The sequence below is a fragment of the Physeter macrocephalus genome, chromosome 18 (assembly GCF_002837175.3).
Source record: "Physeter macrocephalus isolate SW-GA chromosome 18, ASM283717v5, whole genome shotgun sequence".
In the NCBI taxonomy this organism is placed as follows: Eukaryota; Metazoa; Chordata; class Mammalia; order Artiodactyla; family Physeteridae; genus Physeter; species Physeter macrocephalus.
The window spans coordinates 51463162-51481126 of NC_041231.1; the positions used below are offsets into that span (position 1 = coordinate 51463162).

At 41.4% G+C, this 17965-nt stretch overlaps 1 protein-coding gene and 1 pseudogene across 1 annotated transcript in view; both read right to left on the reverse strand.

Annotated features, from left to right (window-relative positions):
* Positions 1-1052: 1052 nt before the first annotated feature.
* OXSR1 (oxidative stress responsive kinase 1) overlaps positions 1053-17965 on the reverse strand; it is a 109879-nt gene continuing 92966 nt past the window's right edge. Inside the window, exons 12-18 of the mRNA XM_024132256.3 lie at positions 15667-15702; positions 10261-10395; positions 8859-8923; positions 6844-6896; positions 5113-5181; positions 4190-4254; positions 1053-3776 (exon numbers count right to left, since the gene is read on the reverse strand). Of these exons, the coding sequence (XP_023988024.1) occupies positions 3702-3776; positions 4190-4254; positions 5113-5181; positions 6844-6896; positions 8859-8923; positions 10261-10395; positions 15667-15702 (498 nt within the window). The 3' untranslated portion in view covers positions 1053-3701. The remainder of the gene's footprint in view (positions 3777-4189; positions 4255-5112; positions 5182-6843; positions 6897-8858; positions 8924-10260; positions 10396-15666; positions 15703-17965) is intronic.
* On the reverse strand, positions 10407-11505 carry LOC102989585 (protein phosphatase 1 regulatory subunit 14B-like; annotated as a pseudogene).

Here is a 17965-nt window from a genome sequence, read left to right on the forward strand (position 1 = left end):
ACCCAAATGTATACTATGGACTTCGGGTGACAACGAAGTGCCAGTGTAGGATTATTGATTGTAACACATGTGCCACTGCAGTGCAGGATGCTGACAGTGGGAGAGGCTGTGCATGTGTGTGGGGTCTAGGGGTATATGGGAACTCTGTGTACTTTCTGTTCAATTTTGCTATGAAACTAAAACTGTGCTAAAAAATTAAAGTCTACTTTAAAAAAGAGAAAAACAAAAAATGTGGGGTAGATGAGCTGACCCACAGGAGGAATCCATGAACTGTTGCACTGAGCGTTGCTACTATGAATAGGCAGAGGTGAGGGATCTGGCTTCTGGACAAGACTGGATCTTGCTAGAGATTATGGGCAAGGGGAGAGGCTCTGTTTACTCTTGCCCCCGCTCTTATCCCCACATACATCATGGTCACTTTTGAGTAGCCAGCACCTCCTCTCCGTCCCCACAATAGTCAGAGTCCACTCTTACAACCTGCTTATCTTGAAAGCAAATTCCATCAGCTATGATACCATCAATTCTAAGGTCCCAGGACCTGAGGCCTGAATTACTGGGACCCACCACACAAAAGCAGTCCTGTCATGGCTCAAAGACCACCTTCTGTTGGGAAGGAGTTATGATCAGGGAGGTTACTTATCCAGGAGGTGGAGGAATACAGAGGGGCCTAGAATCTTACACGAAACCTCACCATTTCAATATCAAAGCCAAATGGGATCAAGTTCAGCCCTGCTCTAAACTTTCCACAACGGATTCCCAAGGGCTTCAATCTGGCATCTTCCCCACCCCGGCCCAATAGCATGAGCAGAATTAAACAGAAAAGATCAATGCAAAGAGTTCCTTATCCCACTCTATCAAATTTCCTTGGGCAGATCTCTCTCTCTTTTGGGATTTCAGTTTCCCCACTTGGTTTTAAGCTGTTCTAATTTGTAGACTAACACACTTTTTAGGGAAAAGTGCACCTTGGCTCTTCTCTATTCGCATGAAAAATTAAAGTTAGTAGTGACCTCCTGACCCACTTTCCAATGCCCCCACCAACAGTCACCAAAGTGAAGCATCCTTACACCACCACAGACAATTTATTCTTTATTGATTAAAAATGAAACATGCAGCAAAGTACAAAGTCAAAAAAATAAAAATAAAAGGGAGGGGGAAGTCAAATATTTTACATCTTCCATAATCTAGCGTACATCATAAGGAGGAACCTCCATTTATTGATACACCATTATTCTGTCCTCCAGATTATTAGAGTATCAGCTGGCTCTAGGATTTGGTTCACAACTTAAGCAAAAAACCCAAACAAATCCATTAGTCATTTAGAAAGACCATACATTTCACAATAGCATTGGCACATGTTACCTTGTGCTAAGTTAGTCCCTCCCCCAGGGACCAGGGAATCCTGGGGATCCAGGGAGAGAGGTGTATCCTGAAATCACCTCTCCTGGGAAGGAGCAAGACTGCTCACTAGGTCACGTGCTGTCTCACCTGCAAAGTTTCTGTTCACTCATTTTTTTTCAGCATCACTGCACAAGCCAGCAAAGGGAGTCCACCATACATCAAGCAGAAGAAGAAATAACACTGTCCTGGGGCTTGGTGTCTGACTCCTAATTCCCAGCAGGGCAAAAGATGAATGGAAAAGAAAGAGAAAGCCCCAGACCACTTCTACTGTCATGCCTGTCCCACTGCAGTTCAAAGGTAATGGCTGGCTGGAGAAATTGAACAGGGAGATGGGCTGCTGCTTACTTCCAGCTTGGGCTCTCGACCACCTCCAATAAAAAGCTAGAATAGAGTGATGCCACCACCCTTTGGATTCAGAAATAAGTAGACTATGATGGGCTTATCTGAAACCAAAACACAGACTCTAAGGTAAGCCACTAGTCTTGTGCCAAAAGGGACACTACATTTTTCATAACTTATTCCTACCTTCCTGTCCTTGCTCCCCCAACCCTCTTCTAAAAAAAGAAAGAAAAAAAAAAGGAAAAAGAAAAACTAAATATTTGTCCAGTAACCTGATCAATCTTTTCTGTCTCCAGGCTCAGCAGGCTCCCTCCTTTTACCAATCCTGCTGGGACCTTGGGCTTTGGTGTCCGATCCTCTGATCTACTGTCCTCCCAATCCCCATCCCAAAGCATCCCCTCCCTTCCTCTCCAACACCCATCCCTTTCCCAACATGCCTTTGTATGCAGGGCAGGTGAAGAAAGCCCATGACTAAAACTACAGGCTCAGAATGAAACAAAAACTATAATAAGTTAGTTGTGGAGAAAGCTTTCAGAAGTGCTCTAAGAGAAAACTAGGTAAAGCAATCCTTTTATTCACAGACCAACAATGTTGGAAAGGGCTTGAGTGATTCTATAAAGATGGGCCAAAGCCCATCTTTGTGTGTCATTTTAAGGCCAGATTGAGGATCCCTTTCATTTACAAAACTTGTTAGGGCTATCTGCAGTTAGACAAAGGCTGACTGTGAAACAGTAGGAAAAAAAAAAAAAAATCAACACCACTGATGATTCACATATTGCATTATGGTGCTCTTTTTTTAAACCTAAAGAATAATTTATATTATTTCTGTAGAAAATCAAATGAACACTGTCTACTCAAAAATCCTAAAAGTCACGGCACATGTGGTTTCACTTTCCATCTTGGGTCAGGTTCAGCACACAGGGACCCCCTCCAAAGGGTCAGTGCAGGAGAGGGGGCAGAAGGCAGGCCTCTCTGGCCCAGTGTGAGTCTCCTTTATTGCTGTAGAAATCTCAGCCTTGCATTTCCTCATGATCTGGAGGCCAGGCAAATTGATTTTCACGGGAGGATCAAGGAGCAGTTTTTCTTCAATTGTTTTAAGATTTGAAAATAAATACTTCTGCAATGATATGGGTTATGATTTTTCCTGTTCAAAAACCACTGCTGGGGAAATTCTCTTTTACAAGCCATTACTTGATCTTTTCTCTAAACAGTCCAAAGTTCCACTTTGAAGGATCTGATGGCTGAAGTTCGATTACAGTCAGATGTTTTGCACCAGCTGAAGTTAAGGCTAGCAACCCTTTCTGGAGGGAGTAATGAAGAGGGGTGCCTGAGAGCAGCTTCAGCAAAACGCTTAGAAACATCATGAACAAAACAAGAACACAGTTTAGGTTGCCTCCATCTGAGGCTGTGCTTCTTCCTAACAAAGGTTGTTGGAATTCACATCGGATACCAAAAAAAAAAACCAAACAAAAACCCACTAAATTAAATTCTCTGGGCTTCAGCTAAACAACCAACTTTTAATTGCTACTTCAGTGGTAAAGGGATATCCCAAGATGCCCAAATCCTGTCAGGTGTGGGAGAACAAGCAGGATGAGGAAGCCCAAGATAGCTGCTACTTTCCACCCAGCGCCATCACTGGAGTAAGGCAAGATGAGCTGATACACCTCCCTCCTGGGCCTTGAGGCACCCAGGCCACTTCTCAGATGGAGGAAGACAGGGGACACGTGCAGTAAGTTTACTAACGGAACTCTTTAAAGGGATGCTGGCCACTGGTGATCCAACTTTTCTTTCCCTGTGGGGAGAAGGGGGAATGATGGCAGGAAACACATAAAGAAAGACCTCTAAAGCTCTTAGCTGGGAGGTTTGTTGCTGGGTTCTTTGGCAGTAGTGAGTTTAGGCCAACAGAAGCAACAGAGATACGCATGTGTGGAATCTCCTTAGGCCACCTCTTCCAGGGCTGTGTTTTAGCTGATGCTGAGCTGGGCAAATCCTATTAGTTTACCATCATCAGGAATATCCGAGCCTTCGACACCAGATGCCTAAGAACCAAACAAAATGAGAAGCTGTGGCTATTTATAAACAAAATTGCAGGCAGCAATTTAAACTGACATGGGGACTGTGGGAAAGAGGGCAGTGGGGGACAGGTCCCTGGGATACAAACAGAAGGCAGATAAAGGTGTAGGTGAAGTCTGGGTACAAAGGTGGAGTCAGATTGACCAGCAATCTCTCTTGAGGATAAATAGTCAAGGGCCTCGGGTAGGAGGCTTCCTGAGAGGGAGAGGGGAAGGGAAGCCAATGAAGGGAGGTATCAGCCCAGGGCATGGGGAAGTTAAATAAAGACAATCCACCAGACTTAAATACTCTCATCACTCAGGGAATATGGAAGCTGGTCTGCAGAGGCTGCTGATGTGTAAAAAGTGAGATGGTTTAACAAAGAGGAAGGGATGAATACCAGTTTGAAAGTGACAGATCGATTTGACTGGGGTTCTTCCACAATTTTCTGCAAATTAGCTGCCACTGTAATCATACAAACAGAGAAAGTAATGAGAAGCTAAGTAAATCCACATTTCAACCACATTTTAACAACTTAAATGGTAGTTCACAATCTTCTATGTACAATCAAAATGGAAGCAGAAAGATAAATCGCTCCCTAAACACAAGGTGTTTTTAAAAGCAACTCCAAGTAGCACAAATAAATCTTATTATTGTCAAATTAACTTTCTTTTAACTTAGGAAAGACACTGGGGTGAAAGAGGTGTGATTTGCCTATTCATGGGCCAGAAAGCCCTAGACTGGGAATCAGCCAACTATGGCCTTCAGCCAGCTTCTGTTCTGCCTGTGAGCCAAGAAGAGTGTAAAAACAGAGACTGTACATGGTCCACAAAGCCTAAACTATTTACTTTACAATCTGGCCCTTTAAAACTCTGCTGACTTGTCCTAGGCAATGGTCTTTTCATTCAGTAAAATGTACCTGTGGCCCAACTGCGTCTTTTCTTACTTCCTGCTTTTTTTAGGACTAAATCTGTAATGATTTTTGCTTAACTCTTAGCTCCAAAAGGATAGCGTTCATTCTCCAAAACGGATTAGATATGGCCAAGCTTACTCTAACCTGTAACTTTTGTCATCATTTCTACGATCTCCCAGAGACCTGGGTAAGTTTTCACTCACTATCTTTGGGGGTCACAAAGCAAACTCAGAAGTGAGATTTTCTTTTTTGTAAGGAAGGAACTGTCCCCAATACCTGTTATTTCAGCAAAGCCAAGAACCATTCCAAGAACCATTAGACCTACTCAGTGGAATCAAAGCCTGATTTTCTAGATCCTAAGCATACAAGCAGAGAGACGGCGACACAAAGGCAGCGCACAAAGTAGTTACCTATTACTAAATCCCTTCCATCGACGAGGCCAGCAGAAATGAGTTCCTGAGAGACACCCTCTGCTGTATCTGCAAGGACAAAGAAGAAGGTGCTCCGTTTCTTGTGCACGCATGTCCCTGCTAACATTCAGAGCAGGAGCTGGCACAGCCAGACTGAAGCTAGCTGTTAAATCCACAGAACCAAGATGGCGGGGGGGACTTCCTCCACACAAGGTTTTTCCTACCACCAGGATTATCTCAGGTGAGGGACTATCACAGGTCTAGGTAGAGGGTGGAACCTGTATCACCCAGATGGCAAATATCAGCTCAATGTAAAGATAACGTTCTAAATGATGGCGTACTTTAGATGGGTTCTTGCCTTTGTCGGAAGAGCACCTGATAGTGATGCTGCAGAAGAAACTACTAGTCTGAGGGCAACCCTGGATGCCAGCCCTATGAGCTCTGAGACGTGATGATGAGTGTATAACATCTCCAGGGCTAATAAAGCAGAATAACTTAATCCCAATTAAATCTCTCTTTTTTTTTTTTGGCCACACTGTGCAGATTGTGGGATCTTAGTTCCCCGGCTGGGGATTGAACGTGTGCCCCCGGCAGTGAAAGCACGGAGTCCTAACCACTGGACCGTCAGGGAACTGGCCCCATAAATCTTAAGAAAACTGTAATCTCTTCTCTTTGGGGGTTATACTCCCATTTTTTGGGGGGGTTTTGGTTTTTTTGCTAAAATAATTTTCTTTTTTATTCTGGTGGGTTTTCCTTCATATCTAATTATTATAGGTTGTACTGTTTGAGCAATGGGTATATAACTAGAAACTAAAAAGATGAGTACAGAGTACCATCAATTAACCTCATCTCCAACTGACTCGTTCCCGAGGCCTGAACACTGCTCCCCTCAGAGGGAACGGGAGGACCTCTGGGGAGGGGCTGTGCACATACATTTGTGAAAGACCAGCGATTTGAATGAGTACCTTAAAATGTGACCCTGCCTGGCTTTAAAAAGGAAAACAGACACATCTCTGTACATGTGCATTTGTTCTCTGCATTTGAGTGAACTGCTCATGATACTGAGACAGCAGGAAGACTAAGCGTGGCACACAGGACAGATACCAGCTGGCTGCGGGCCACTTCCCAAATACGAATCCTGAGTAACAAAGGCAAGAAAGAAAATAAGCCTTGTCCCTGGGAGAAGTTCATGGCCAGAAACTGCATGACAGGGCTCAGCTTTAGCTGGGAGGGAGGGGACTGGAAGCCTTACTGCTTCTTTATTGTCACGGAGGACAACCACGTTCAGTGATAAGAGCAGGAACTCTGCGCTCCGATAGATCTGAGTTTGAATTCCAGCTACACCTCTTCTCAGCTGTGGGAACCGCAACCAGTTACTTCACTCTCTCTAAGCCTTGATTTCATCATCTATGCAGTGCGGACAGTAATCTTTCCTTAGGGGGCAGTTTTGAGAATTTAATGAGATACTGCTTAGCACAATGTCTGCCATACAGTAAGCAGTAAATTAGAGCTATATTCAGTACTCTTTGTATTATACTAGGTTTTCTAAATGAGGTAGTAGTAAATAAACTACATTTTAATTTTATTCATATGCCCCCCAAAACCTTTAGGCCAGGAACATTTTTATCACCCATTAAGAGGAAAATATATCTAGAGGACAGAAACTTCACACACATTTCCTTAAAATGACAAATGAGCAGTTATTTTGTTTTCAATGTTTTGATGCCTCACCTCTCCCAGGAGTAAATTCGAATCGAATATCATTTAGTTCTTTTTTTGAATTCCTATGAAAGAAAACAAAATGTATAAAATAAATTTCTGAATTTATGCATTCAGGGTCCGCCTACATATATCAGGAAAGCTATGCCAAGAGAAAGATCCTTCTGTCCCAAAGACTGTATTATTTGTCCTAATGAGTTCACACTGAGGGCTCAGAGCAAACAACTCAGAGTGATCATCTAATTGTTCTACAACCCTTTTAATTTATGTTCTTCACTGGTCAATATATGCCCATGCCCATCCTTATTCCCACTAAGATGATCAAATTAGACTAAGAGGAATATCTGTATGAGCATAGGGAGGTGTGATTAACATGATACAGGATGCCCTTTTCTTCCTTATCCCCACTCCTACTCCCCACACCCCTATGCCTAGGAGAGTACCTTGCCCAACACTGGTGATCAGTCTGACTAGACTCATAGAATGAAACACATGATGCTCCCCCAAATTCCACAGGGGTTCAGAGGAGAAGGATAAAGAATATACAGATTGGGATAATGAGGAAAAACTTTAGAAGTAGTTTTTTAGATAGGACTTAATGGATAGAAAGGATTTGGGCAGGCAGAGAAGATGGGGAAAGAAATGGGGCCCATACTGGCAGCAGAGTTAATATAAGGCTCCAGAGATTAAAATGTGACTGGTGAAGGATAGTTACAGAGATTGCGCACCACACCAAGTACTGAGATTAACTAAGCTCCCTGGAGGTTCTGGTTAAAGATGGAGAAATTAGAATATTATGTCTAAAGGCAGACATGAGTGATTACTTAGGACCCAAATCCATTTTATCTAAACAGTTCAGGGAGCTTAGGTCTATCTGACACCTACTTGATGTTACTGAAATTGTGCTTAAAATATAGTTATCCAAATCCAACACATCCTGCCCCACACTGATTTTCTCCCTCACATTGTCTCTCTGCACTTGTCTACACAGACTTACACTTCTGCATGTCTACTACTGAAACTTGTTTTTAGCTATGTTAAGTACACAATACAAATCAACTTCCAACATAGACTTGATTATTGCATTTCATTTTCTCTTTTTCTCAGTATCTTAGCACAATAGCTAATAGTGCTGTACTTAGTCTGCTTAATATGTAATTGTTCCATCTATTCTTTCTGAAAGCTGAATAAAATTAAGGTCAAGTGTTCATTATCACTTTAGTGATGTGACTGTCATGCCAAGCACAAACACCTTCAAAGATAACAATATGCTAAACTGAACTGTCTAGTCATTTAACTTCAAAGTCTTCATAAGTGAGAATAAGAATCTAGCCTCCTCTTCCATAAACAAGTCTGGAACACAGTCCACTAAAAAGCACCCTTCAAAAAGCTAACTATAAAGCAGAAACTAACACACCATTGTAAAGCAATTATACTCCAATAAAGATGTTAAAAAAAAAAAAGCTAACTACATCACTTACAAGTATCCTCTCCCCTCCTGAAGCACATGTCAAATAGAATTGTTATACTCTCTATTAACTGCTGTAAGTTTTCAAAACAAAATTTTGAAGAGAGACAAATAATATTCTTTGTGTACAGTTAAAATAGGATGAGATTACCAAGACACTGTATTAATTCAGAACTATTTGAGTCCAGGTATACAGAGTAGGCTTCTATAAAGAAGAGGTAACCAGATCTGCTTTCTTTACATTTATGGCATAAGTTCATTACTCTTAGTGGTAAAATCAAAACATTCCCCAAACAGTCTTGCTGCCTCTACTCTAATTATGGTCATACTGAGAAGATGACTAGGAATTCACAAGTGGAAGGAGGAATGAGTCAATGCTAATTCAGATCCTCACACTACTGCTATTATTTCTGAGGGAAATAATACACCCACAAGCAAACACACACAATCCTATCCAGTTACTCTCAGACATGAACTACTAGAAGGGGGAGTAACTTTCAAATAGAAATCAGCATATTCAGAGTATTCAGAAAACCACAACAACAAAATGTCTACTTACCGTAATCTTAGTACTAGACTGATTGGGATCTTGGTTTCTTGTGAACCTGCTCCTGAAGACAGAGCCTAAAAAAAGCATTGAAAGTTATAAAGTTATTGCCTGGACTATTAAGCGTGGAGGTGACTAATGCTCATCTGCAGCAGAATCGTCCACTTGGCATCAATTTTCTTCATCTCCAGGTGTGGCCATCCTAGTCCCTAGGACACTCTCTGCTGTGGGAGGACATGTACCACAAGGCAGCAACAAGAGCTGAATGTCAAACATAATGAGAAAGATAATTCTCAAACCCACACGAAATTCCATACACAGCCACATTTAAATTTTGTATTTTTCAGACCTCTCTTCCCATATATAAGCGTGAAGAAAATGAAGCTGGGTTTTTCCCTTTAAAAAATCTGCCAGTGGCAACACATCTGCCAGTAAGGTCTAAACTGGCTACCCCTCACGAAAACACTCACCCTGGAGGTTCCAGATCTTTTATTTTTTTATTTTTATTTAAAAAATTTTTCATTTTATTTATTTGGTTGCGCTGGCTCCTTAGTTGTGGAATGCGAACTCTTAGCTGCGGCATGCATGTGGGACCTAGTTCCCTGACCAGGGATTGAACCTGGGCCCCCTGCATTGGGAGCACGGAGTCTTAACCACTGTGCCACTAGGGAAGTCCCTCCACATCTTCTAATCACTAAACTAATCCTCTCTGAAAACCATAAGCTGTCCCTTGCTATACAGAGGATATACCTTCTATTTAAGCCGTTTATAAAACAAATCCAATCTTTCCATCAGTTTCCATAAGACAACTGTATCTTTTCCCATATGATGGGCAGAAATGGAAAACTTGGGCAAAGAAAAGGTTAAATGAAGTTAGAATGTGACTAACTGGAAGAGCTCAGAGCAGTGATCTCCAAAGGCAGAGCCCCACTGGGATGCAGATGAAAACAGTGCCCCGGGGACGGGCGTGGGGGACAAAGCACCTTGGGTGAGACAGCCTTCCCCAGCCGAGAGGGCGAGGGAGAGGGAGCAGGAGCCGTGGGGCGCCAGACCCCCCAGCGCTGTCCCTCCTGAGTGCAGGAGCCGCCGGGGCACTGAGCCGCCACAGTGGGCACAACCCCTCGCCTTCGCGTGAGAAAAAAAAAGCTGACAAGAAATTACGCCCCCACCCCCCAACTTTTGCTGTTTGAAATATTTCCATCATTAACTTATTTTGTTGTTCAATGAAACCTGTGTGATCTTTGTTAAACTCTCTTATCTGCATACATTTAAAACAGTGAAAACAGATTTCTAACTTGTTTCAAAATCTACCAGGACATCACCCTCATGGCACCAGGCGGTGGTCCACGTTAGCCTCCGCCCACTTCCTCCACCTGGAAGGCTGACCACGAAAGAAAGCACATCCCTGCTGTACCTGAGGCTCCGCGGGGGGCGGCAGGGAGACTTGAGTTGGCTGTGCAGTCATCTGCCCAGCTGGCTGAGGTAGATGAGCAGAAATCTGTTCTGGAACTTGGAGTAAAGTACCCACAGGATCAGTTGTTGAAAACAGCTGTAACAAAAACACACACACAGCGCTGCTTAAGCTGAGAGGAAAGGGAGGCGGGACTGCTGACAGTGAAGCAGTGCCGCAGAGAGACTTTTTAAAGTAGTCCTTGTGTAGTGAACCAGCCCATCTCTACATCCCCAAGACACCTATTTCAAATGGAAGTCAAATATTTCTATGCTTTTTAAATTAATTAATTAATTAATCTATTTATTTATTTTTGGCTGTGTTGGGTCTTCCTTCGTTGCTGCATGTGGGCTTTCTCTGGTTGTGGTGAGCGGGGGGCTACTCTTCGTTGTGGTGTGCAGGCTTCTCATTGCAGTGGCTTCTCTTGTTGCGGAGCACAGGGCTTTAGGCACGTGGGCTCAGTAGTTGTGGCTCGCCAGCTCTAGAGCGCAGGCTCAGTAGTGGCGCACGGGATTAGTTGCTCCGCAGCACGTGGCATCTTCCCGGACGAGGGCTCGAACCCGTGTCCCCTGCATTGGCAGGCGGATTCTTAACCACTGCACCACCAGGGAAGTCCCACTTTTTTGTTTTTAAGAACTTTCTGAGATGTAATTTACGTCCCATGAAATTCACTGGTATTGCTGTTGTTACCAGCTTGTGGGGGGTCAGTGATTGTCCTGTGTGAACCACCGTTCACCTGGGTCGAGGACCCTTACTTCTTCTGGGCTGTGCTCAACTTCTGCGTGCCTCGGATCTTGTCCAGTAGGCCAGAGACGAAGGCCTCAGTGGGTTTGTAACAGTCAACCAGCAGCTCCATGACCCTGGTAGCTCGGGTATCATCGCTCTCCATGTCCAGGAGTTCATCCACATCAATCTCCAGTTCTGGGATCTCTTCTTCCTGGCAGTCCTAGAGGTGAGTGAGCTGCTCCAGGATCCACTCCTCCAGGTTGAGGCGCCTCCGTAGCTCCTCGCGGTCGTACTTGACGGTGACCTTCCCTCGGCGCCTCACCGGGCCCTCGTCGTCCGCGCCGCCCGGGCCCTCGCCTGCAGCCCCAGGGGCCTCTGAAAGTAGACGCGGGGCCCTGGGCCACCACTCCCCGGTCCAGGGGCCGGAACCGCCAACGCCACGCACCCCTAGGGGCCGCTGTCCGCCATGGCGGCCGCCAGGGCCAAGGGCGCGCGTCGGGCCCCTCCCTGCGCCGCCACCTCTGGGACGCCCGCCGGCTGGCTCGGCCGCTGGCTCAGGTTAGCTCGTGAGCTCGTCTCCGCACGGCTCCGCGGCGAGGGCGGCGGCGGCCTACAACTCAAGTGATTTTTAGATAATTTATACTTCTGTAAACATCCCTACAATCTGGTTTTAGAACACTTCCATCAACTTTTCCTGTGCCCATTTACAGTTAACTCCTGCTCCCTCACCCAGCCCTAGGCAACCACTGATCTACTTTCTGCCTCTATAAATTTGCCTTTTGTGGACATTTCATATAAACCAAATTTTACAATATGGACTCTTTTTGTGTCTGGCATCTTTAACTTAGTTTTTGAGTCAGTCATGTTGTAACATATATCAGTAGTCCACATTTTTTTCCTTCTTCAGAATAGTAGTTCTTTGTGTCCTATTTATTTTTAAATACATCTATTCTATCCCCTTTGCCCAGCAAAATAGCACCTACAAAATACAGATTTAGTATATAGTATGAAATTATAGAAATGACATTTTTCTATGTTGGGGAACTTCCATTACTTATAAAGAAAGAAAATCAACCAATGGTTCCTTAACATATCTGCAATGCTTTTCAAAATGGATGTGAAGCTTTATAACTAACATAGACATTAAACATTAATTTGCATGTTTGAAAATTTTACAAATTTTAGTTATGTAATGGGGGAAAAAAGACTGATGCTGAGTACAAAATCAAGTTAAACATACTCAAAATTAAAAGGTAATGGGGAAAACGATATCAATGTAATGGCCAAAATTTAGAGTTAAAAGAGGAAAAAAATTAGAAGGGCAATGAGAGGTCTAATAGCTGTTATATAAGCAAAACAAGGAGACAAGGAAGTAAAATTTTGTGTTTACTTAGCTTCACATAAAGGAAACCAAAAGTTAGTCACTGGTTCCAGTTTTTGATAGAAAAAAAGAACTTTAAGATTAGTTTGAAAATGCTTAAAACTATTAGCACTATTTCAAAAAGACAGTTAGCTTTCAAGACAGAAAGGTTATACAAAACAAAGTAATGAGAGGATGTGAAGAGATTGGAACCTTGTGCATTGCAGGTGGGAATGTAAAATAGTACAGCTGTTATGGAAAACAGTATGATAGTTCCTCAAAAAATTAAAAATAGAATTACTATATAATCCAACAATTCCCTTCTGGGTATAGACCCAAAAGAATTGAAAGCAGGGACTCAAGCAGATATTTGTGTGGCCATGTTCACAGCAGCATTATTCACAATAGCCAAAAAGTAGAAGAAACCCAAATGTCCATTGACAGATAAATGGTTAAACAAATATTGTTCACACACACACACAAATATGGAATATTATTCAGCCTTAAAAGGGAAGAGGAAATTCTGATACATGTTACATAGATGAACCTTGAGGGCATTATGTAAGTGAAATACACAAGTCAGAAAAGGACAAATATTGTACGATTCCACTTTTATGAGGTACCTAGAGTAGTCAAATTCAGAGACAGAAAATAGAATGGACATTGCTAGGAGCTGGGGGGAGGAGAGAATAGGGAGTTATTGTTTAACGGGTACAGAGCTGGTTTTGCAAGATGAAAAGAACTCTGGAGATGGATGGTGGGGATGGTTGCACAACAGTGTGAATGTACTTAATGTCAGTGAACTGCACACTAAAAATGGTTAAGATGGTTAATTTTATGTTATGTGTATTTTATCATAATTTAAAAAACAACAACAAAGTTATGAGCATGAGACTATGACTATGAGCATGTACAAGTTCATGTGGAGAGGCTATTTAGGCAAAGGAACAAGGAGGAGACTAAAAAGAATAACTGGGTAATATGTAAAATACCCTTCCATTCAATTTTTGAGAAACTAGGAATTAGTCAAGATAGGTTAAGTTAGAGCGTAACAAATAATCTTATATTCTCAGTAAATTACAAGAACAAAAGTTATTACTTTTTTGAAAAAATTTTTCTTGTTTTACAATTTTTTTCCCTTTTTAAAAAACTGAAGTGTAATTCATTGACTTACAATATCATATTAGCTTCAGGTGTACAACATAGCGATTGGTATTTTTATATATTAAAAAATGATCACATTGGGACTTCCCTGGTGGCGCAGTGGTTGCGCGTCCGCCTGCCGATGCAGGGGAACCGGGTTCGCGCCCCGGTCTGGGAGGATCCCGCGTGCCGCGGAGCGGCTGGGCCTGCGCGTCCGGAGCCTGTGCTCCGCGACGGGAGAGGCCACAGCAGAGGAAGGCCCGCATACCACAAAAAAAAAAAAAAAAAAAAATGATCACTACAATAAATCTAGTTATCATCTGTCACCTACAAAGTTATTACAATATTATTGACTGTATTCCCTATGCTGTATATTACATCCCCATGACTTATTTATTTTATTACTGGAAGTTTGTACCTCTTAATCTCCCCCACATATTTCACAATTCCCCTCACGCCCCTCCCCTTTGGCAACCACCAGTTTGTTCTCTGTATCTATGAGACTGTTTCTGTTTTATGTTTGTTCATTTGTTGTTTTTCAGATTCCACATATAAGTTACATCATATGGTATTTATCTTTCTCTGACTTATTTCACTTAGCATAATACCCTCAAGGTCCATCCATGTTGCTGCAAATGGCAAGATTTCATTCCTTCTTTGACTAATATTTCTTTCTTTTTTAAAAAAAATATTTATTTATTTATTTGGCTGCCCTGGGTCTTAGTTGTGGCATGCGTGATCCTCAGTTGTGGCATGTGAACTCTTGGTTTCAGTATGTGGGATCTTAGTTCCCCAACCAGGGATCGAACCTGGGCCCCCTGCATTGGGAGTGCAGAGACCCGGCCACTGGACCATCAGGGAAGTCCCTGACTGAGTAATATTTCATTGTGTATATATACATATATATCATATCTTCTTTATCCATTCATCTATTGATGGATACTTAGGTTGCTTCCATATCTTAGCTACTGTAAATAATGCTGCAATGAACACAAGGGTGCATATATCTTTCTGAATTAGTATTTTGGGGAAAATACCCAGAAGTCGAATTGCGGGATATATAATTGTATTTTTAATTTTCTGATAAACTGTTTTCCATAGTGGCTGCACCAATTTACATTCCCACCAACAGTGCATGAGGCTTCTCTTTTCTCTATATCCTCACCAACACTTGTTGTCTTTTTGATAACAGCCATTCTGACAGGTGTGAGGTGATAAAGTTATTTCTTGCACACACTTCAAGTCCATCTGTGGCCAGCAGAGGCTAAATTTGGTACCTAAATTTGCATCAGAGATGCAGGTCATGATGGCAGGGGCAAGGGAACCCAGGGAATCACAATGTGGCCCTTCCTTCTGCTCACATTTTATTGGCAAAAGTAACTGCCACGGCCATGAGTAACTTCAGGGGGCAGAAAAATGCAATTCCACCGCATACCAAGCAGAAGAGCCAGAAATCTTAGTGAAGAGCTGTTCTAATTCAAGTTGTTAGATACTAGCCTGTAATAAGCTGAGGTACAGTATTTTCAGTCTTAAACATAATCCTGTACATAATTGTATACTATATATACAAATGAAGTGGAAAAAATAGTTACTTTTAAGCATGTGGCAAGAACAAATTGGATTAAGAGCAAGACATGTGTGCCATTAAACCAAATATTGAATACTCATGAGATGATTATTTTCTTTAGGTAAGGAGCATAAGGCAGGCCAGCCTAACAGGAGTCTGTTTAGTAGGATTCCCTATCACACTGAGGCAGTAACTATAGACATCAGAATCTATCTGACAAGAGGCTGAGGAAAAAAGTCCAAAAAGCAAAGGCAGCATATGACAAATTCCTGGACAGACTAACGCAAAAAGACTAATTTCCACTTTAAGCAGCCCAAGATAAAAATAGCAGTTCATAAAGTCAAGCAAGCAAAAAAGAACATTCTGGGTTCTTAGGCCCACTTTTAAAATGAGTGCAATGGCACCATTTACTGCAAAGATCCATTCAAACTCAGAATCGATAGCTCTAATAAAATTCGACTGGTATAAGTTCCCATTCCCATTTAGGCACATACCAAAAAGTGTACTTAACATTAAAACCAAAACAAAACAAAAGCACATATACTTCAATGACTCAATAATCAGTACTACTTACCTCAGAATTTGTTAATGAGTCTTTCACTCTGGGAGACTAAAAGAAATACAAAAAAAGGAGGCTTGTTAACTGAAAACTCAGGTTACTTGTAGTCAGTTCCAAACTGCACGGAATGTTGAAATGCAAGTCAACTCCATTTCATTCTGATCCATAATTAACTCATCGGTAACTCTAGTGAGAGTTTTCTGGAAAAAGAAAACTGTCATGATACTACTGTATTCTTTGTCCAGGTAGCCTGTAATGCATCAATATACTTATGGTATTTTAAGTCTAGAACTTGAGGTTTATAGGCAAACATAACGGGACTGAGCTGTCAGTTAGTAGGGAGGTCACATTCTTCAAAGTTCAATTCTTTCTACTAATCATGAACATATTATGTGCATAATATCTCAAACCAAATGTAAACATTCAAGCTAATCATCCAACACATTCTTAAAGCAGAGTAATTCTGATTATAGGCTTTAATGAAGAAAACTCTTGAGCCAAAATTGAAATACTAATTACAATATGCCATAAGAAAATCTAAAGCTAAATTGATTCAGTAAATCATAAGTTAGTAGTAATTCTGGATACAGGCACTGGAGAATACATAAAACAACAACATATCTCTAAACAAATGCCAATTTATGGTAAATTCTACCAAGTGTGAATTTAGACTTCTTATAAGGACAGTTTAGGTTTTTAAAATTTTCATTACCATTTTATTAAGGAGAATCAAGGTACAGGCAACAGCTAATGGGTTACAGCAAGTATACAGCCAACACAAAACCTTAAAAAAAACTTTATTTGGAAATAATTTCAAACTTACAGAAAGTTGTTAGAATAAGGATAATATAAAGAACACTGCTATACCCTTTACCCAGATTCATCCATTACTAACCTTTTTCCTCATGTGCTTTATTACTTAGTGTTCACTTTCTCTCTTTTTAAATATATATATTTAATCAATCCTGTACCATTTGAGAATAAGTTGCATATAGTCATAGCTCTTTACAACTGAATAGTCACTGTGTATTTCTTCTTCTTCTTCTTTTTTTTAAAATATTTATTTATTTGGCTGTGCCAGGTCTCAGTTGCGGCACTCGGGATCTTCGTTGCCGCGTGCGGGATCTTTGTTGCAGTGTGCGGGATCCTTTAGTTGAGGCACGCGGGATCTTTAGTTGTGGCATGCGGGATCTAGTTCCCTGACCAGGGTTGAACCTGGGCCCCCTGCACTGGGAGTGCAGTCTTAACCACTGGACCACCAGGGAAGTCCCCACTGTGTACTTAGGAATAGGGATATTCTCTTACATAACTTCACACTACTAAAGCAATCAACTTCAGTAAATTTAAAAATAATACTTTAATTTACTCTCCATAATCCAACTTTTCCAATGACCTCCTAGACATAATTATGCCCCCCTGCCTACTACACACTCTATTTGAATAGAATGCTCCTAATTTGTGGTTTGTCTGATGTTTCCTCATGATTCAGACTTAAATGAATTCTACAGAGTGATGTATCCTTCTTATAGTATCATATCTTAGGGAATCACATGTTCCTCTACCCCTCATTAGTGATATTAATTTTAATTATCGAGTCAAGGCATTTTCTAATTTCTCAGGTATGCAGTATTTTTTTCTTGCAACTTAATAGGCCATCTATGGAGAGAAACTTTAAGACCATGTAAATATCCTGTTCATCAAAATTTTCCCACATATTTAGCACCTATTGATGATCCTTGTCTGATCTAACATTTATGATTGTTTTATGATGGCTGTAAAATGATGAACTTCCCCATCCACTCCTACATTTACCAGTCAGCACTGGCAGTTTACCGTAATGAAAACCCATCCCCCCCCATGTATTTATATATTTATTATTAGTATGGGCCTATAGATTCCTATTTTTTAAATGATTTATAATTTATTACTACACTTACTGATTTTGAAGGTTAAATTCTCCCTAATTTGGCCAGTGGGAGCTCCTTCAACCTGGCTCATATTATTATGACTTTTTAAAAATAAAAGATCTTTTCTTTCTGTCAAAAGAAGATATTCCAGATTTATCTTGCATTTTCCCTGTGTAAGCCCTGGAATCAGCCATTTCTCCAGTGAGCCTTTGTTCTTTAGTAGGGAATGACATTAGAAACCATGATCTGGGCATAAGGTATGCATGCTTACTCTTGTAATCTTCGATTAGATGACAGAAACTGTGAATTTTACCTTGTTGCATGCTGATAATTTCTATAAATCTTCTTGAGCTTTGTTTTGGAATACAGTAAAGTTACTTGGAAATAGTTTAATCCTTTTGGATCCT